We start from the raw sequence: 22,151 nt of genomic DNA on the forward strand, positions 1-22,151 counted from the left end.
AAAAAATAGACCAATATTCATTTCACCTACTTTTTTAAACAGCGGCTTTTACCAGCATTCACGAATTAGTTCATGAACAAAAATACCCGGAAAGTTTCTTGAACTTGAAGCAGACGATTATTAAGTCAATAATTTATTAATCACTTTCTCTTTTTATAAGTGACCTTTTGTCGTTGATGAATCTAAACTAAGTATTGAAGCCAAATAAGTAAAAAATAAGAAGAAGGAGAAGATTTTAATAGAAAAAAAAATGTGATAGTGAATATCATTTTTGTTCAGCTATTTTACAAAAAATTAGTCTGTAATCTAATCAATTCAGGAAAAATGTGCAAAATATTGAGGGGGCGCGTGCCCATCCTTGCCCCCACCCCTCTCCTGACGTTACGTCTAAAGATTTAACACTTATATTGAATTGTCAAAGTTTTAAAATTTTTTATTTTACAATCCGAGTTCCTGATAGTCAAAATTCATCCCGATCATAATTGTAATTCTCGTAAATTGTTATCAATGGCAATAATATTTTTAAAGTTATAAATAACGAACTAACATTACAGTACGACAAAATAAATTTTTTTCTTTTTTGAACTTAGTATTATACCTGAGGATTTTGAAATTTTTTTTTACTACAATCGCTTCATTAAATCAATCGAGTCTTTCGTTTCCAGACTTTTTTTAGGATTTTATCTATTGTTAACAAAGTCAGTTGTTAGGGCTCTGATAAGACTAATCAACGTTGGTAGAACCGAAAAAACGCTAACAGCTGATTAAATCCTCGGTTATCTTTAATGATGAGGACTCTAATGCTTATAATAAACCGTCTCAACGGCAAATAAAAAGTAAACGGGAAAAGAAAAGAAAAAGCACTGAAAAAATAGCCCGATGAAAAAAGCACCAGAAAAACATCGCAATATAAAATTGAGCCTAAATTAAGTAAACATTATGATTCAAATAAAATTATATCTTAATTAAATATTGATGAATTAATTAGAATTTTTTTAAAATTAGTTAAGATACAAGGATTAGTTTACGGAAAGGAATCATACTTTCGTATTTCATGCTTTTTTATACTTCTATTTCATATTCTTATATGAGCGATAAAAATTTTCTAATAACAATAATTATACTTATCGTATTGTGATGTGATAATCTTATAAAAATAATATTTTTTAATCAAGGGATTGATAAAAAATTGCATATTAAAATGAAATATTTTATCTTCATCATTTTTTTAAAAATTATTTTTAACTTGTCATAACATTAAAGCCCTGAAAGAGTAGTGCTAATTGATACATAATATAATATAATATAATATAATATAATATAATATAATATAATATGATATGATATGATATAATATAAAATAATATAATATAATATAATAATTAAAAATATAATTGTATATAAATTAATTTTTTTTAAAAATATCTAGTTACATATGAATAAATGTTTAATTACATTAAATTTATTTTCAACGACCTGAATCAAATTGATAATGATATTTAGAATCGAATTGATTGGGAATTGAATATTGATACAATTTTGAAGGAAAACAACACATCATAATCACTGCTTTGTGTGTCAGCTTTGCTTCGACTTCAGCAAATAATGTCTTAAAATATTTCTATCAGTGACTTTAATTGAAATAGGTGAGATACAGTAAAGTAATTGTTGTTTAAATAAACATTTTATGTTTTTGTTAGCCTGGCTGGTAGGGCGTTGGGTCCATGTCTGAGAGTGCGATCCATGCCAGCCGAAGACTGTACAAAATGGTGACTGAGGCACGCTAAATCTGTTCGGGTCACAAAGTCCTCCAAGTTTCCGTAACAAATCGATAGCTCTGGGGGTACTAGATTTGAGATGAATTGTGCTCTGGTTCAGATCAAAATTACGATCTGCGGATGGATGGTGTGTGAATGTGTCCTTCCTGTTAAACGGGATATGACGTAACGTATTGTCTTCGGATCATCCCCAGGGATATTTCCCAGACCGTCGTGCCACCCCATTGTGCAACTCTAGTGCGACGTAAATAAAAGTAAAGAATGTTTTTGTTGTCTATGGGAATAGAGGGGGAAGGAGATCCTAAAATGTTGCTGGGTATGTCCCTATCAGCCCTGAGGGGGCTGTACAGCAGTGCTGCTGTTCAACAACGAACATCACTTTGATGGAAGTTAATCCACTTAGTTATGTATTGGAAGTTGTTCCAGTTTATAAGATGAAGGTAAATACATTGCTTTCTTGTGAAGATTTTGGCTGAAGTAGAAATGATTTTTGGTACTTAACGCTTCTTACGACAAGGGGATTTATTCCAAAGAATTGAACAAAATTATTTTTTTTAAAAAAAAGAATTGTTGCTTTATTTTTTAGAAACATTATAAGATACTTTATGCCCATTAAGATATCAAAAACATAAAATAAAAAAAATTGCTGCCTTAAAGTGATGTAGAGATGCATTATTCTAACATGAAGATTTTCGTCAAAAATTAATTAACGGTCGGACAGAGGGATGAAACCCCTAGTCCTAAAGCCAAGAATTCTAAATTAAAAGTAATTAAATTGTTCTTAACGGATGGTTAGGAGCATGAGAAGATATCCATACGATAAATACGATTTATTGAAAGATAAAATAGCCCAAACAAAGCCAACCCCAAGTAATTAATTTTAAATTTGAAATATTTCGGCTATAGCTTAATCGCCAAAAAGACAGTGCGAATTAATATAACCCTGTAAATGAAACGTTTTTGTGGTAAAAGAAATAAAGAAACTTAAGGAATAAAGAGTTAAAAAAAGATTTTGATGTTCGATTTAGTCGCGACAGGGAGTTAATGAGTTTTATATTTGCCTTGAATTAAAAAGTTAGTCGTTATATTGATTGTTAAGAAGAGAATGAAATATTTATATTATTTTTATAAAATACAATAAAAATTAAATTAATGGTTTAATTTAATTAAAATAGGATTAAAAAATTCAATTTAAGAAATTAAAGACATTTTAAAGGCTAGGAAATACGTAATGCCTATTATGGCATCACAATAACTGTTTCGTTTGCAATGTAAACATTAGTCTCAATTTATGTGTCAGGAAAGAGGCTCAAGTGGTTTTATTACGTAACTTTTCTTTTCCTTGCATGAGGAAGAAAATGTCACTCCTTGTTAGTATTGAAAGCAAATTCCTTGGATGATGAAAGAGAGTGCGGCAAATAATTACGTTTTGGCTGTGATTTCGGTAACCAAATTTCTTAGTTACGTCACAAAATGAAAAAAATAATTATATAAACATATCTCATCTATTAATTTGTAAAAGATAAAGTCAAATGCTATTTAACTAGATGTAAAAAACTATAATTTTCATTCTGCAATATATACAATATGGGGAGCAGAATTCTGCTCCCCATATTGTATTTAGAGAGGAAGATTGGGAGAATGCACAACGTGCAATTACTTTAGACTAAGGTGATCAGATTTATAAACCATGATTTGAGGGCAAATCAGTGAAGTGTTCTCGAAAAATTTTACAATTTGAGGACACCATATATATTTATGGAAAACATTAATTTATATGTACAACAAAGATTTTTTTTAAAGTTAAAAACTGACACTTTCAGAACCATTTTTAGCAAAATTGATTTCATTACTAAGCTGTAATCTGTATTGGAACACAAGTAAAATGAATGAGTACATGATTATTAATGAATGAGTACATTATTATTATTCGACGGCGATCGAAAGTGCGACAGCATTCAGTGAGAATGGTTCTTTGATTAAACACTAACAACGATTGATTTGAAAGCAGCAAAAATAGCCATTAATATCTCTAGTGCGACGTTGCGCTCCTGCGTCCCAATAAATACAATTTAGTGGGAATAGACCATAAACATCCTCAAACAGTCTGCGATCTAGTTTAGTCTTCTTAAGTCTCATCAATATGTCTCATATAAACTCAAATTTGGCAACACGGTCAAATTGGATATGGGAAAAAATGGCGTCTACGCCAGAGCAAGTCGTTTGTACGCCAACATTTGTGTTTCCTACAGGATTTCCTGGTAATTAAAAATTATTTTTTTACTATTTAAAACAAAAACTAATCGATAATACACTCATAAATTATATACGTTGCTTTGGTTTATTTGAATGTGATATCAGAGTCACATTATGAATGTTCTTTGTTTGTGGACTTGGATCCCCCCCTGCGGGGGGACTCTAAAACATAGCGGGAAGGGATGCTGAATTATTATTATCATTGTTTAAAGAGATCAAACTTGCTATAGATTTAAAATAATTGCTAGTAACCTTGAAGTACTGATATCATTATTTAAATTAGTGTTAAAATTGCTTAGAAGTTATTACCTTTTGTTTATTGATTATTTTTATATTTCTTTGTTTACAGTAAACTTATACAAAAGCAGCGAAGATTATTTTTGCTTTAGCTACAGTTTCTTATGCTTATTTAGTTTTTTTGTTAGTACAGATTATTTTTAGTTTAGTATTTTTTGTTCCAATCATTTTTATACCTATGCAAACTATTTTTCCCCTTCCAGTTAATGGTTTTCAGCTGTGGAAGGAAGAAACAAAAGGAGGTATGCTTCAATTTTTATTGATAAAATAATTTTGAAAATAAAATATACATAATTTTTTTTATAAAACCCTCAAATTCAGTGGTTATTTATAATTAATTGTCTCTGTATCATTTTGTTCCCCAGGTTAATAAAAAATATAATTATCTGAAACTATTTTTTTTGTATTTAATTTATTATTGTTTGAAAGCATAATTTTTTATGACTTTGTTTTCAATGTATTTCAATTAAGATCCATATTTATTGATAAATTGGTCTTCATTTCCATCTTATTCAGTTAAACTGAGATCTTAAGAATTTTTCCTTTTAAAAAATTTCCTCTTATGAAACAGTTCTGCATATTCTGCTGTGCGAAAGGAAAATCAACATAAGCGAGAAAAAAAAACAAAAAGATTTTTTCATGAAAATCTTTAATTTTAATATTTTTTTAGCCTGTTTAATATTACATATATTTATGTTTTATGTATTAACTCAGGGGTTCGTCCAGGCCGAATTTACTACCGTTTCGCGGTACCTTCACAAATTCAATTTTAGGTAAAACGGTAGTTTCACAAATTCAACTTTAGGAAAAACGGTAGTTTCACAAAATACTTTTTCTTAAAATTTTATTTTTGTATCCCTTAAGAAACGATAAATCTATATTTTTACCATGTTTTTGTATTGATTTTTTAATATAATTTTTAATTTTTCACAAATTATGTCTAAATTTTCACAAAATAGGTACCTTTCAGAAAAACCTAGACAGACCCCTGTAACTATTTGTTTAAGCATTTATTTTACAATATATATGATGCAGTTATGTATTTCTAATACAAAATATTTGATTTATAACTTCAAAAGCAAACAATTCATAATTATTACTTCTCTAAAAATTATTAAGTTAAACTTAAATCTACAAGCTTTTAGCTTGAAAATGTATTTTGAAGGAGACATTTTTGTTATTTATTCTTTGAAGTGGCACTTGAATGCATGTTTCTCTCCAATTTTGTAAGAATCATTGTATGTAATATTATGTTAAACAATTGGTTATAAAACTTTTCTAAGGATTCCTTTTTTTTGCAGATGTTTTGACATTTTGCAATACTTCAAACCCTTGGGCTGATTATGGCATGAGAGGTAAATTTATTTAAAATGTTTATTCCTCAACTCTTTCTTAATTTTTTGTCATAACATTTTTACTACAGTGGATCAGCTAACATATCCACATTCAGTGCCAGATTAAGAGGAAAACTAATGCAGGGTTGGTAAGTTTTAAGTTTTTTGACAATTGATGCTGGGTTTCTAAGGAACTTGAAAAACATTGAAAGTGCTTGAATTTAGTTGAAAAAAAATCAGGGCCCTGAAAAATCCTTGAATTCTGCCATAGGGTACTAGAAAAGTACTTGATCATTTAGGATTTAAAATAATACTAATCTTTCTTACAAAAAAGCAGTAAAAAAATAATAAATAAATTCAAAGGAAGATTATAGAAATTCTGATAGATGCAATTTTTAATGCTTGAAGTTAAAAGGGGTTAAAGAAGATGTATACTTTTTCTCTCCTAAATTTTTCACACAAGATTATTGTTCATCTCTCTGGTGTTTTGAAAGCTGAAATTTCTAGCAAATTTTAGGTTTTGTAGTCATAGTTTTCGAATGATATATAGTGTTTAGTCGATTTAGAAATATGTTCAATGTGTTAACTTCATAATTACAACAGGTTAATATTGTTATCCTATTGATAACTACTTTAGTTTTACTTAATCTAAAAAATCTGCTTAAATTATGTCATAAAAAATTAAAATCAATATTTAGATTGGTAATAATTTATAACTCATTGGCAATAAATAATAATTCATAGGTATTAACTGTAATATAAACTGAATAATTCTGATATAGCAAATAATACTGATCTTAAAGTATTAAGAATGCCATGTTTTTAGAAAAATCAATTAATAGTTTCTACAATTTTAGCTATATTTTTTATACATTATATATAATATAGATCATTATTATAGTTGTATGTAATGCAAGTATTTTGTAAGATATATAATAGAGTGTCCCCTAATAGACTGTCCCAAGTGACAATGACAAAAAATAAGCTTGTCCCAGGTATTTGACAGTTTTTGTCAGATTTCAACATTTAATAACAGGTTTTTGATGTTAAAATCTCAACCCTGGATTAATGAGGCTGTAGCCCCAGACACATATATTTTAGAAACCTCTAAAGTAAAATTGATTTCTGTAATTTTCTAAGCAAATTATAATATTTTTAAGCATAATGTCTTACAATTTTTCATTAGAATCTTTAAAAGTTTTATGTATTTTTAAAAGTAAAACTCAGGAAATAGATAAATTATATGTGGTCATTTTTTTCTGCCCCATACTTAACTCCCTATTTTTTCTTTTGCTTTAAATTGTAAGTTCATAGTTCTTTAACTAGTTTTCTGTAACCCTCTACAAAACATATAATAACCCATTGGAAAAAATTTAACTATTTTTGTAAAAAAATGAAATATTTCAAAAGAAATTTCTAATGAAACTGAATTTCATAAAGTTTCAATAATTTTGAATATAGCTAAGTTTAGGATAATTTGGTACAGGTAGGACTACAAACTACACATTAACATCCAGATTCCATCATACTTTAACCCAATCTTGTCCACATTATTTTGTTCCTTAAAACTAATTAAAAACTCATGTTTTATTAACTCAAGATTTCAACTTTATTTTAACATTAAGTTCTTCATTCTGTAATTAATGGATAAATCTATACCTAATTAAGTAAATTTTCATATTTTGATTTCATTTACAGAGTTTAAAAAATGTAGAATTTTTATGAAATCAGCATGTTATTTTAAAAGTACCTTAAGCTGCTTTGAAATTTTTATTGGTCCATATCTTTGAAACTAATTGTGAAGTTCAAAAAATTCTTGTATTCTTTTATTCATTTCATTTATACCCAAATATATTTTCATGAAAAAATTATTTTTTATTTTATTTAATGATAGAACAATTTTGAATTGAATGGAATAAATTAATCCATTGCCATTTCTTTTATCTACTGAAAAATTTTTGCATCTTATTAAAAGATACCATTTTTAAATGCAAAATACAAAATTTGTATGAATAGTTCTGAAATTAGCTTCATCTTGTTGAGTGAAGGGCTACTTGCACAGTAGGTTGACACATGCATATTTATACATATTGATGGCAAATATGGTAATTTTTATGTAAACATTAGTGTTCTAAGTTCTAAATTTTTGATCAGTATCAGTAGATATTTGCAGAAAATTAAGTACTTTTAATTATTAAAATTCATTCAAAAATTAAAAAATTCATACTTTTTTTTAAAACCACAACACTTCATCATTCAATTAAAAAAAAGTTTTTTTTTTTAGTTTCAAAATTGCTAGTATTGTGTCAAATTACAGATTTTAATAGAGTTTTATGCTGAAAGCAAGTTATCTATTTGTCATTTTTATGTGAAAACTTTGCATGCGTAATGCAAAAATGTATATGCAATTTGTTGATTTTATGTATTGATATGAACATTCAATAATGGGAAAAAAGAATTCTATTGGTGTATTTTTTTTAAAAAAAATTCTTTAAATGCTTTGGAAAGTTTGGCTATGTATCCTGTTATAAATATTTAGTCAAGAAACCAGTAATTGAACTTTGGGTAGACTGTGAATCCTTTGAACCATTACTTCTGAATTTCCTGGTCCCTTTTTATAAGAAGCAGGCTCTTATTTAAAATATAAATTGTCTATCTTTTTATACATGTATTAATATCCGTTTTGCAGTTCATTAAAGACTTCTTTCTCTTATTGTAAAAATTTCATATAATATTCAAATATTTTTTCTCTCTTTAAGGGGGAAAAAAATGGGGAAAGGAATAATTCTTTTTATGAATTTAAAACTATTGAATTCTTTCAACATTTAACTAGCTAGTATTGAACAATGGCTTTAATAATTTTGAGTTACTAGCTTTAGTTTTTAGAGGACAACCAGAAAAAAGATTTATAGATGGAAGAATGTTCTAACTAACATTTAACTTAAATGAGAAACTGCAGCTTTTAAAAATTATCAATAAGTTTGCACATCTTTTCAAAAAAAAAAACTCCCATTTTTAAATGCTTGACAAAAAGTTTTAACAGATGACTGAATACAATATGTTTTTAAATTCAGCATCTCATGTTTTTTCAAGATGTCATTTAGAAACTTTCCACTAAGCTCTTTAGTTTGTAAATAATTTATCAGTAAAATCTAATTTTTTTCTTATAAACATATTTGAAGTTATTATATCAACTTTGAGAGCTGTGTCAATTTGTTTGTATTGATGCAAGGTTTTCATTTTTTATGTTAAGGTTTTGATCATCGTTCTCCATTCAATATTCATGTTGCTGCTCAATCTCAGCCTCTTCATCATCCTGAAGATTCCTCAAAAGTTAAAGGAGCTAATAGAGGAGGAATAAAAAACCACATTAATCAGAATGATTTTACAGCTACTAGAAATTTGCTTGTTGCTGCAGCCTCCGCTCCACCAGCCTTTCCTGGTATTGAAGCTAGTTTGAAAATGCCAAATCCTAGTTTGGATAAGCAGCCACCTCAGCAGCAGCAACAACCCCAAACTCATCACCAACAACAGCAGGTCCAACAGCAGCAAACTCAACAGCAACAACAACAGCAGCAACAACAACAGCAGCAGCAACAACAACAGCAACAACAATCCCAAAATCAGCAGCAACCTCACCCTCAACATCATCAACCGCATGAGGAAAATCCTCTTGGGGAGAAGGAACGTCAATGGCCTTGTCCGTCTTGTAAAGTTCCTTTCAAGCAAGCCTCTGAATTGCAAGCCCATTTGTCTGCTCACACGAAGACTGAAAAAACAGTTCCCTGTGACATTTGCGGAAAGTATTTTGCCTCTGGTGATCGTGTTAGGATTCATGTGAAAGCAGCTCATGGTGAAAAGTCTTGTTCCTGTGAAATTTGTGGCAGTGGATTTAGTTATCGTTGTAAACTCCTAGATCATATGAGAACCCACACTGGAGATAAACCTTTTCATTGTGAAGTTTGTGGCAAAAGCTTCTCCCAAAAGAACCACCTTACCCGTCATTCCATGATACATACAGGCGAACGTCCATTTCCGTGTGATTTTTGTGGTAGAGGATTTTACAGAAAGGATAAGTTAACTAGGCACAGAAGAATTCATACAGGTGAGCATCTTACGCTATTTTTTAGGTTAGAAATTCTTTATAGGCTGACCCTGACCAATAAAAGTTCAAAAAAACCCTTTCTTAAAAATGTAGTTAAGTATTCCCTATTTATACTGTCTGGTAATTATAGATTTCTAATATGCCAGAAATGATCAAAAATTAAATAAAATCCCTTAATTGACAAGAAATTCCTTATAGAACTGTTTAGCTTTAATGCAGAGCTGCAAAATGTCCAGCTATTCCTGGATTTATTCCGTTTCTTTTTATCGACTCTTAGATCACTTGAGAAACCACATGATAGCCAAACCTTTCCATTGTGAGGTTTGTGGCAAGAGCTTCTCTCAAAGAAATCACCTTACCCGTCATTCCATGATACATACAGGTGAACGTCCATTTCCATGCGAATTTTGTGGCAAGGGCTTCAATAGGAAAGATAAATTAACGAAACATAGGAGAATTCATACAGGTAAGCATTTATATGCCAGTATAAATGTCATTTGCAGGCGGGATTTTTTTGGCTTTTAACAAAACAATATTTTTAAGCTTATCCCCACTAACATTAAATTCCCTTTCATTTCATCAATTTTTATAATAAAATTATATCTTTGATTTAACTTTTATTTTATAGACAAAACTTAAGTTTTAAATTTTGACTGTTTATTTTTGCGCTGCTTTTTTATACTGCTTAACATTTTCAAATTTGATTAGCTTCTTAAAACTTGTCTAAAAGTCTTTCCCCTTTGCTTTTTGAGGTAATATTAATTTTCTCACTTGGTCGGCGAGTTTTATTTCTTGCTATATTTAAAAATTATCAACATTTTGCTCACATTTTCAATTTTAAACTATCTTTTTCTTTTTATGAAAAATATCTTTGCATTCTTGTTACTAACATTTAAGTCTTTTAAAAATAGTTAAATATTTCGTGTATCTGCAAATTTTATTGTAATTGGCTTTTTTGTGTATCTTAACATAAATAATTTTTTTTTTTTTTTTTGTCGTAAAGTAAGCTACTTTAGTTTATATAAAAATTCTTTTTCTATTTGTTTTAAGTCAGTAGAAGATTGAGTAGTTTTCTTTCTTTGAGAATCAAAAATTTTTGGAACGGATGTATTTTTTTTTTTTGTGTTAAGGTGTCAGGTTTAATTTTAGTAATTATATATTAAACAGTTATCTAATTTGTTAATAACTACAAATTTTAGGTAGTTTAGAAAGCCTCTACTTTAATGCACATTTTTCTTTCTCATGTTTCTGCTGGTTTTATTAAATACTTTATACATTTTTATAAAGTATTTGTTTAACTAGTCATTTGTATTTAAATTTTAAATTAGTTATTTTAACAAAGTAATGATTTTTTTTGTAAACTTTATTTGGTAGTTCATGTATGTTCAGGGTCAGTTCTAGATAATTTTTAAGTTTCTTTTATTATTTTTATTTAAAATGTGTCTGAAATCTAAGTTATTAAAAATGAATTATATTTTTATATTAAGTGAAACATGGAATGTTAATTAGTTTAACTAATGTTAAGCTTTAGTTTTATGCTTAAAAATAAATTTGATGTTACATCTACTTAGATTTGTTTTTTGATTTAAACTTTATTCCTTGTAGGAGAAAGAGTGACTGGACAACCTAGGAGACGAGCTGCTGGCCAGTTTAATACTAAAAGTAAGCATTTTATTTGTTCAAAGATTGTAATTTCTAATTCTATTGTTGAGTAATGATATTTATATAATTCTGTTGAAGGAAGAAAGAATAAGTTTATGTTAATCTTTCAAATACAGAGTGTTAAGATTGTAGTCACTATTTAGACTTTTAAATGCAGTCTACATTCTTTAGCATGATCTCTCAATATTATGACCCACCCGTTATAATGACCAATACACGCTGTCCCATTTGCTATTCCAGGGCTGATTGTGCTCCGGAAAAAAAACCGAATTTCCCGAATTTTCGCTAACAGTGATCCGGAAGTTTCCTGAGATCGAAGTGCCAGACGTTTAAAAAAACCATTGATCACAGAAGTTTCCGGAAATCAAATTTTCAAAGGTGGAACTTAAAAACACAGTTTATTTTATTTGTTCATAAGGGAGAGCCAGAGAGATATTTTATAAGCTTATGTTCGTGATTAATATTCATTTTTTACCAGTAAATAGTTGTTATAATCATAAACTCAAAGAAAGACATATTTGTAAATTTTAATGACTTCTCCAGGTCATCATAGGTATGTGTAAATGGTATAGGTATACGTAAAATTTTAAATATATTTTAAGTAAACTAAGAAATATTTCGAAAAAGGAAAAAAACCCTGTTTAAATTTTTTTTCTAATTTTTCATTTGAAACTGTTCCTTTTCTTTTTTTTTTTTTGAGCTCAAGAAATTTTCCAGAATTTTGACTTGGGCTCACCTGCTATTCTATAATAAAACCCCTGCTATTCTATAGCCGCAGTGTTATTTTAACATGCTGTAGAATATCCCAAATCCTTCATTCCAATGTAGGGATCGAAATTTTGTTTAAATCCCGATCACACCGAAAACAAGTGCTAAATAATTTTGTACTTTCTAAAACCAAAATTTTTCTCATTGACAGTGAGTGAAACAATGGATAGCTGAAGACTTGAAGAAGTGATTCAAATCACTTTTTCTTTAGATGTGACCAGGGTTTGAAAAAACCCGGGGATTTTTGAAAAAACCCAACCCGCCTGGGTTTTATTGAAAAAACCCGGGGGAAATTTGGTTTTATTTGAAAAAACCCGGGGAAAATTGGGTTTTTTCATTTAGTGCTCATAAATTTTACTGTGAAAATATTTTTATTTATTAAATAGTATTGTATAAGTAAACACTAAAATTTCAATCTGACTTTTACCTGTAATAAAATTAAACTGGAATAAATATTTAATGGTCTTCAATGTTTTTATAATACGATTAATAGAAAGTGAAATTAAAATTATGTATAATTATAAAGAGTATCAGTTACTTGTCCCTTTTTTCAAATATTTGGATAAATATATGCATTTTAACTTTATAGTTTCAAAAAACAAATTAATCTTAAAATTATAAAAAAGCATATATAAAAAGTTATAGCTCATTTTTTTAAAATCAGATAATAAAACTTTAAATTTGTTTATTGTTGTTTAATGTATCACTTAATAAATTTTTTTTTGTTTGCTTTCAATATTTTTAAACATGATTAAAAGAAACAAAATAAATTGTATTCAAATGAAATCTTAAAAATGTTTAAAGAATCTTAAAAGTAATATTTTAATTTTTAACTGTTTTTTAATTGTGATAAACTTTCTCCAAATAGTTAAAAATTGTCAGCAGATGTTAAGAGTTAACTTTAAAAAAAAGGTCAATTTTTTCCTTTATTATTATTATCATACAACAGATTCAGAGTGTCTACATTTCTCTCTTAGATGGCAATACACTTTTACGAGTTTTGTAGCTTTATCTATTCCTAATCTATTTCGAAGTTTACTCTGCACCAAACCGAAAGTTGAAAAGTGTCTTTCGATAGAGACAGAGGATGCTGGTGCTGAGTGCAAAGAAAAAAGAATTGACAGAAATTTTGTGGAAGCTAGGAATTTTATTTATTTACTTATTTATTTATTTTTTTTGCCATAATTTTCCACTATTTTTTGATGAAAACTGTTCAATAACAGTGTCAAGCATCATTGATTTTGGAAAGTATTCAGGATCGGAAATTTTGGATGCCATAACACGTGGCAGAAATTCTGGATGATGCTTAGAAAGACAGCTTTCTGCTAATTGGTCTTGTTCATCATTTAAAAATTGTCCCCTTGTTTCGGGATCCAGGATGCATATGCTAATAAATGATGTGGCTGAACAGCCTGATTGAATCTTTTTACAAAATGTGTGTGGGGTTCTAATTCATCACACGGTAGTAAGTTAATTCATATTTCAACAGGTTCTGAAATTGAAATGTTTTCTGGTTGAAGCTTTTTTAAAGCTTCAGAAACAATTGATATCTGTTTTTCCCAATTGATAGTTTATTGGTAAAGCCCAACATTATTTAATTTTTTTGACATATAAAATTGTTCAAGAACAATCTCTTCATATTTATAGTAATTATTGGCAAAAGCTTTTACGCGCTCACAATATGAATTCCACCTAGTATCATTTGGTCATCAAGCAGTTTTTTTCATTTGCCCATCCATGTGCTTGATGCACATTTCTAAAATATTTGTTAACTTCAACGATATGTCCAATGATAGTATTAGGAGATACTTCTTTTTGAACCAAATTTTTAAAAAAAAAAAAAAAAAAAAAATTGTGAAAAAAAACCACCACGTGGGATTTTTCAAAGTGTGCCCACTTGGGGAACACTTTGTTGGGTTATATGTATTTTATATTAAGTTTAGATAACACATTATCACTAATACATATTTGAATCTTCTTTATTTTTAAGTACATTACGTTTCATAATTTTTTAACTCAAGAGTTATAAAATATAAATGCAGTAATATAAAAGGAACAAGTTTATTAATCTTTTTGTTTTCACACACATTTATTTACTATATTTATTAAACATATGGATATTACCCATTATAAAATTATAATCTGTAAATATTTATAATCAGTAAAAACTAAAATTTCATCTGACTTGAGTTAAATAAAAAACTGAAATAAATATTTAATGGTCTTACATGTTTCTATAATAAGATTAATAGAAAGTGAAATTGAAACTACGTATAATTATAAAGAGTATCAGTTACTTGTCCCATTTGTTTTCAAATAATTAACCCTAGGAAAAGGATTTCATTTTTAGATAAATAATTTTAAAAAGTTCTCCTATAAAAAGTTTTAGCTTTTTTTTTTTTTTTAAGCTAGAAAATAAAACTGTTTAAATTTGTTGATGTATCACTTGGTAAAAAAAGAAAAAAATTGTTTCTTTTAAATTTTTTTTAATATATTATATTATTATATTACCTGTATGTATTATATTACCTGTTTATTAATATATAAAGCATGCAACTATAGTTGAAAAATTGATCTTTTCAGACTATATTATTTAAATTTTTATTTGATTTAATATCATTAAAATATTACTTTTTTGAAAAAACCCACTTGAAGTTTTCAATAGCACCTACTAAAAAAATTATATGAATATTTGAGTTTCTTTTACTTTACTAATATTAAAAACTTAATCATTATAAATCATGCAACTCTATTTGACAAATTTATGCTGCACAATAAATTATATAAAAATAAATGTGAAACAATAAGTTTTAGTAAAAAAAAAGATTTTTTTTTTTGAAAAAACCCACTTATCGTTCCAAGTGGGTTTTTTCAAGGTGGGCCCACCCAATAAAACCCGGGCAGGTTTTTTCAAAGTGGGCCCACTTGGCGAACCCTGGATGTGACCACTCATTAATCTTGAAATCCCTGTAAATAAAGAAAGAGTGACTAGGCCATCTATTTCAATTCTAGGTGGTCCTAGGCATAATATATGGTTATTGATTGTGGAATAGTGATTAGTTTTCACCATTCAGATTTAAAAGTGTGCATTGCATCCTTGGGTGGAAATCAGTTTGTATTTATAACTTTTGTAAATTTATTTAAAAATGTTTTAATAAATCAATAATTTTTGTTTTGTTTGGAAACTGTATTCATGCTTTTTGTAAAGTGTTCTAATGGATGGCTTATGTTGATGAAACTTCTATCAACATTCTTCTTTTTTGTTTTCGCTTAGACCTCGATTCTATTTTTGCTTAGACTTAAATACTTTCTGAGCGTATGTTATTTAGCGGAAATGGCTATTTATTCTTAACAGGCTAAATGGCTATTATTCTTAGGGCAAAAATTAAAAATTTTGAAGGATGTGGTTTATGTTTTTGCCAAAATAAGTCCAGTGTTTGAGTAAATATTTGCTATAGTTTGATGTACTGCACTCAAAATGTGAGAAACTCACATTATAACATACATCCATTTTCATTTTTAACATAAAAGTTGTTTTGCTGTGTGTTGACTAAATTACCTCCTCCTCCTTCTAATTAAAACCATTCAACTAGTAATAGGGCGTAACGGCATAATGATTTTGAACTTATCTTTGGTTCGATATAGTAGTATCATTGAAGCAGTGTATATTTACCAAATTCAGCAACTACTTAAAATATAAATTTTCATCTCATCCCTAACATAACTCTTTATATGGGTTTGAGTTATCAAATTAATATGGAGATCAGTAACCTTTCTTATAACTTTTTAAGAACATGAAATACATTTTATGAAAAAATTTATGTACCACTATAATAATTTTGAGGGACCACTGGATGGCTTACGATTTCTATATGATTAGACATTATATGCACCTAAAATGTAAGTTTAGGTGATTATATTGCTGCAAGCAAGGCAATTAAAAATGTAAGCAGCTCTCTTAATTCTCAGCTTTATAATTACACGCTTCTATGTAGAATTTTATTTTTAAGTTTGAATAGTACTATTGGGCTCTGCCTCTCATTTGCTGATGCTCTCCATCTCCAGAAGATTCTTGTACAATCTTATACAGTTTGCAAGGCAAACCATGCTCGCTACCAAGTTAAACCCTTTTGAAATGTGTTCTAGCAAAAAATCTAAAGAATTCTAATAAATTATTAAAATCACTGAAATTAATTCCACTTAAGAATAACATTTTTTAATCAATAAGTTATTAAAATAAAATTTTTATTGTGAAATAAATGACATGCAATAAAAAACATGCAGAAACAAAACAATAATTATGCTTTGTTCAAAAATTTCTAAATGTGTAGAGTTATACTTGCATGCTTATGACAGCTCACAAGCTTGATATTTCAGTTGCCAATGCTAAAATAAATTATGACTTTCTTTATTGCTGTGTGAGAGAAATATATATGCATACAGATGCATTTTTATATTATCTTTTCTAGTTCTTCACATACAATTCACCAAACTATTGTGAAATATGAATTTATTTATATATATTTAAAATTTTTTATTTTAGTATCTCCTGGTGCCCCACGTCATGCTCGAGACATTGGTCATTTAGCAGCTACACCTGGTCAGAGTACAGCTTCACCTGCAAATGCACCTTTGATGTTATTAAAACCACCCAATAGTGTTGCTAACCCAAGTAATGCTGTGAAAATGGAACAACAACCACCACCAATGCCAGAATCTATTCCTAGCAGTACTTCAACTACTACTAATTTAACTTTTGCTCCACCCACCCTAACTCCTACTCTAACTCCATCGATTAGCCCAAGCCATTATAGAAATTCACCCTATAAAGCTGATTGGCAGACTCCACCATCTGGTGTTCATTAGTATGATTTGTAAAATAATTTCATTATTCTTATAATATTATAATACTTCCTTCATCTGTTACAAAAATGTGCCAGCTATTAGACTTTGTGATTTTGTTTTAGTATAATTGGTATTTTTTTAATTTGATATATTGAAAATTGTTGAAACTTTATTAAGGGTTTTTTCAAATATTACGTAAATATGGTTTGGCCACTTTTAGACACCTTTTCCCTCCTTATCAGCAAAGAAATACAAATAAAAATACCTTACTGCAAAAAAGTTGCAAGTCAAAGTCTCTTGCTTTGACTTTTACAATAGTAGTCCAATTTTATAAATTTTAGGATAAAATTCAACTTCATGATTCATTTTATTTTATGAAAAATATTTGTTTTATTTTGTGTTTTTGTACTGTGGTCAAAACTTATTTCTTTAATAGTACTTGGAAGACATTTTTTAAAATGTATTCTATTCTAAATTTGCCTTTTATTTGAAGTTTTTCTAAGTGTAATTATATTCAAAACTTTTTTGTTACATTTCTTGCATTAAAAAAAATAATAGAAATAAGATTATTTTATTGTCTTATGCTATTGTCAGCTAAAATAAGTTAACTATTCTTACTCCACCCTTTAGATGTTAACGTAATATTTGAAGAGCCCCTATTTGCTAATTAAGTTGATTTTATTTTGTTGATGATTTTAAAGGCTGCTAATCTAATTCTAGCAATGTAAATAAAATTGTATTACTACAAAATTTGAACTATATTAATTCTTTTGTATTTGCTCAATGTATAGTTAATGATTTTTGTAATGTTTTTCTCTGTTGCCCTGCCACCTCTCAGAATTTGGGTTGTATTTTTTAAGTTTCGATTAGCTTTAAATGCTAAGTGGAATTTATCTCTACTATAAATACATTCTTATTTTATTTGAAACTATCTATTATATTTTCTGTAGCATTGACAGTCACTGAATCACAGTGACTAGAAGATATTATTAGTTAATAATACATTATTCTGTTTTCATTGTTCCATTTACATGTCTTTTAAATTTTTTTAAAAAACAATGCTAATAAGGTAGATTTAAATGAAAAATTACTATATAGAGAATATGTAATGTTCACAATTATAATATATGCTATTTTATAACTAAAACAGCTTTTCATTGAACGTTGGTCCAGGAGGCCACTGACCCAAGTCGAATTTTAGTGGTCCTGAATCACCATAAATTTCTGTTAATTTGAAAATATTATATATATATTCTAATCTTTTTAGCAGATTATCTCTTTATATAATCAATACATAAGTTTGCTTTTCTAACCTTTAAAATTGTATGAAAATGAAGGCTCAACAACACTGGTAATAAAATCAGACTTTCATTGATCAAAAAATAATATTCTCTACTATAAATAACTACTTAAATTCACCCTTTTCAAAAACTATAATGTTATAAATAATTAATTTATAGTAATAGGTATATACAATAATTTTTTTTAAATATTTATAGACAATTTTATTAAAGGAAGTGCTACATAGCATCTTTTCTGAAAATGAATGTCTTATCCAAGGTGAACAACCTGAAATGTTTTTAATTTGAGAAATTTTCATCTTTTATTTTTTTTCCAGTGGTCGACTTATACTCACAACATGCCAGAAATGTGCAATCTTGTAATAAAAAATATGGGTAAAAACAGTACTAAAGATATTTCAAGGGTATGTTATACAGAATGTAATTAAGAAAATAATAAACAATATTGCATTATAAAATTACGTAATTTAAATTTGTAGAAATTTATCTAAGTTGATGTTATAAAAATTGTATTTTTTTTTGAGGTTGGCAGGTGTTTGTTTGTAAGTGAATTGTAATATTAAAAGTATTGCCTATGATAAAGTTTTGAATCAGCTCAAAATTGATAAACAATATCGATTCTATAGTCATTTGGTACTATAATTTAACAATTTAGGTATGTTGAACAAATATTTAATTATTCAACTTTTCTGGAAATATTTTTTTCTTTGACTTTACATTCAGAGCTAGCAGCTTTTTAATTTTAAAAATATGTGCATTAAGTATTTTACAAATACTGAACGATTTATTCACAATATTTTAATGCCTTAATATCATATGCAGCAATGAGGTCATGATAGTCTGAGTTAATTGGAGCTGATGCTAATTATGAATAAGGGAGTTTTTTTTATTTATCACAAAGTGAATAAGATGCTTAGGAACAATTATTATTAAATATGGTAATAAACTTTAATGTGAAAAACATGTTTTTGCTGAATTACAATCATGTATTAGAGAGTATTAATATGTGTATCATACATAAATTATAATTGCAATGATTAACTTGTTTTCTTTTACATAAGACATTCTTCATTTCAATTATGATACTCAGGACTTAAAGAATTATAACTTGGTTTCTGAATTAAAAGTTAATATTTCGGGATAGAAAAATTAAACATTATAGTTAAACTCAGATTATTGAGGCGTCTGTCATGTAAAATGAAAAATTAGGTATAATGTAGAAAAAATTAAGACTGTAATACAAGATTCTTTTTCTTGAATTTGAAAAATTCTTTAATTTAGGTTTTAATTAATATTTTTTATATTGAATCATTTTGTCTTTATATTCATGTTTTTCAGTCTAGTATAATGTGTTTTATTTAATTTTTGAAATAAGTAATTAAAATCATAAGATAAATAGCATGTATGTATTACCTACTTCTGGAATTTATAAATCTGTATAGAAGGAAATTGTATATAATGAATTTAAAAATCTTAAAATTTTGTTTTGTAATATTTTTGTACTTGTGATGTGATCTTAGCCTTATAAAGTACAAAGTATTTATCAGTTCATAGAATGCCCACTACTTAAAACTTTCAATCAATCTTCCTTCTCAATTTTTGTCATGACTAAACTGAGTTCAATTTGTATTTATCGTTATTGTAATCAAGTATTTGTTTAATAACCAAATGGCAAGACTTTAGGGCTATATCAGCACATTTTTATTGTTTTTAAAAATATAGCCACTGCCTTGCTACTTCTTGGCTGTATACTCTCACCATTTTTGTACATAAAAAACTTCATTAGCTTGTTATACTTTCTTGTAAACAACAGCAGTATTGCTTACAGTAATGATTTTGAATGTTCCCAACTTCATTTGTACTTTAGTTCTCTTCGAATTATGCCATAATTGCATTTTTATTTAATTTTTTCATACATAGTTCAGGTGCCAATGTTTTGTTCTTTATTGTATATATAAGCATTTACATTTGTTTGCTGTAAAGGGAAAAAAAAGGCAAGCTGAATTATAAAGCTCTGTATGTGTTAGTTGTACTTTTTTTTAATTATTTTTGTCTGGGTAGTTATGACGTGCCATTATATTACAAGGAGACATTTTTTAATGTAGCCTGATATTTTTGTAACAATTGTAGATCAGTATTCTTTATTCAAAGAAAAATGTCTCCTAATCGAAAATTATCACTCACGTAACGATATAGTGATACATTTTTACTATTTTGTTTTGCTCATTTTTTAGTATATACTACCAAGTTATGTGTATTCTATTGTTTTACTCTTTTATTGCTATTTTAGATTTCATAAATAAATTGATGACATACACAAGTTTCTTATTTTTAATTCAGCATTCATTTAAATAGAAGGAAAAAAATATATGATTAATAGACATTACATATTTAACCCTTATTTTCTGTGCTTAATAAATATATTCATTAAACCTTTTTCCCAGAAAATACTTTTAATTGAAATCAATATTCTTAGATGAATTCCAACCACATAATAAATATGCCAGTTGAAGTCAAAGTAATCCATAATGCATTTAACCCTTTTGTTACGAGCTCCATATTTAGCTAGTACCAGCTTGCTGGCATTTGATAACTAGTCTAATCTGTTTCAATCTGCTACTGGCTAAAATTCCATTTACATTGGATTAATATGTTTTGTAAATCAGAAAGATAACCGAACAAAATGAATTATTGTAGATGACGATAGTGTAGCTAATTTAGAAAAATACCATCAAACTTGGTGTCACATAAGAGGAATAAATATATAGATAAAAACAGATTGTTCTTACAATTTCAGTATATTCACATCAATTTTTTTTTTTAAAAAAAAAGTAGGATCCTATGGTTGGTACTACAGTGTATGACCTGCGTGTAACTCTTAACTACACTAGTACTAACTATTAGTAATTTTAATACTAACGTGTGTACTTGACTACAGTGTAACTTTTTAATACGATTATAGCAATTAGATATACAGCAAGCCTGTTTGTTGTTGTATCATAGATACACAGGGTGCGTAGCGTTTATTATGCTTATTTTCGATTTTTAAAAGCCCTTAAAGGTGCTTTTTTCATTGGGTGTTTTTAAAAAGTGCTTAATTTTCCCTTTTTCAAAATGAGATTTTTCCTTTACCATGTTGATTTTCGCTACGAATTATGCAAAAAGATACAGTTCACATTGTTCGATTCAACGTTTTCAAAATTCATTCAACCCCAATCTATTTCGGCCTATTGTCAGTCCGTAGTGTATGAAAACGCCGTTCGTTTTACATGATTCAAAATTTCATGATTTTTGGCAATTGTCAAAAACAATGCCAAAAGGTTTTTTTTTGACATGACGGATAAAACAAGATAATACTGTCAATTGTGAAAAACTTTCCAACCCTGCCTAATTATATTTTTTAAAAGTGCTTAAAAATATTTTTTGAGTGCTTGAAAAGTGCAAATTGAATAATTTGGCTATGCACCCTCGATACAGTTTAATTTTAATTGGCCATTAATAAAGAACCACTTAAATATCCATTCTAATATGACAATGAAGAAATTATTGGTCATTATTTCTTTGGATGTTCTTGTAAAATAAATGTGAAACAACTTGAATTTCTTTTGAAGGAAGAGAGAGAGTGACACTATCCCTTAGAATCTTATCCTAAATGATAGTGATTCAAAAAGTTGGTGAAAAATACAGATTATTTCACATTCATGATTAGAAGTAGGGATATAATGCATAGTGATTCGGTCAAATAGCATAATTCTTTAAAAAAAAAAATCAAATATTTCCTATAAATAGAAAAGTGGCTTAGGGG

General features: G+C 27.8%; 1 protein-coding gene across 5 annotated transcripts; it reads left to right on the plus strand.

Annotated features, from left to right (window-relative positions):
* Positions 1-3,886: 3,886 nt before the first annotated feature.
* LOC107456463 (uncharacterized) lies at positions 3,887-20,666 on the plus strand. 5 transcript variants are annotated; one of them, XM_016074330.4, is made up of 7 exons: positions 3,887-4,039; positions 4,535-4,573; positions 5,633-5,686; positions 8,919-9,770; positions 10,048-10,236; positions 11,376-11,432; positions 16,744-17,930. In XM_016074330.4, the coding sequence occupies exons 1-7, from the start codon at positions 3,922-3,924 to the stop codon at positions 17,064-17,066; spliced, it is 1,632 nt and encodes a 543-aa protein (XP_015929816.3). In that variant the 5' UTR covers positions 3,887-3,921; the 3' UTR covers positions 17,067-17,930. The 5 variants fall into 5 exon arrangements, with proteins under 5 accessions (XP_015929816.3, XP_015929818.3, XP_015929817.3 ...); XM_016074332.4 differs by lacking the exon at positions 10,048-10,236 and having other exon boundaries at positions 3,888-4,039; positions 16,744-20,666; XM_016074331.4 differs by lacking the exon at positions 4,535-4,573 and having other exon boundaries at positions 3,937-4,039; positions 16,744-17,360.
* The last annotated feature ends 1,485 nt before the right edge of the window (positions 20,667-22,151 follow it).

Source organism: Parasteatoda tepidariorum, chromosome 1, assembly GCF_982258835.1.
Source record: "Parasteatoda tepidariorum strain Cologne lab strain chromosome 1, Ptep-v5.0, whole genome shotgun sequence".
NCBI lineage: Eukaryota > Metazoa > Arthropoda > Arachnida > Araneae > Theridiidae > Parasteatoda > Parasteatoda tepidariorum.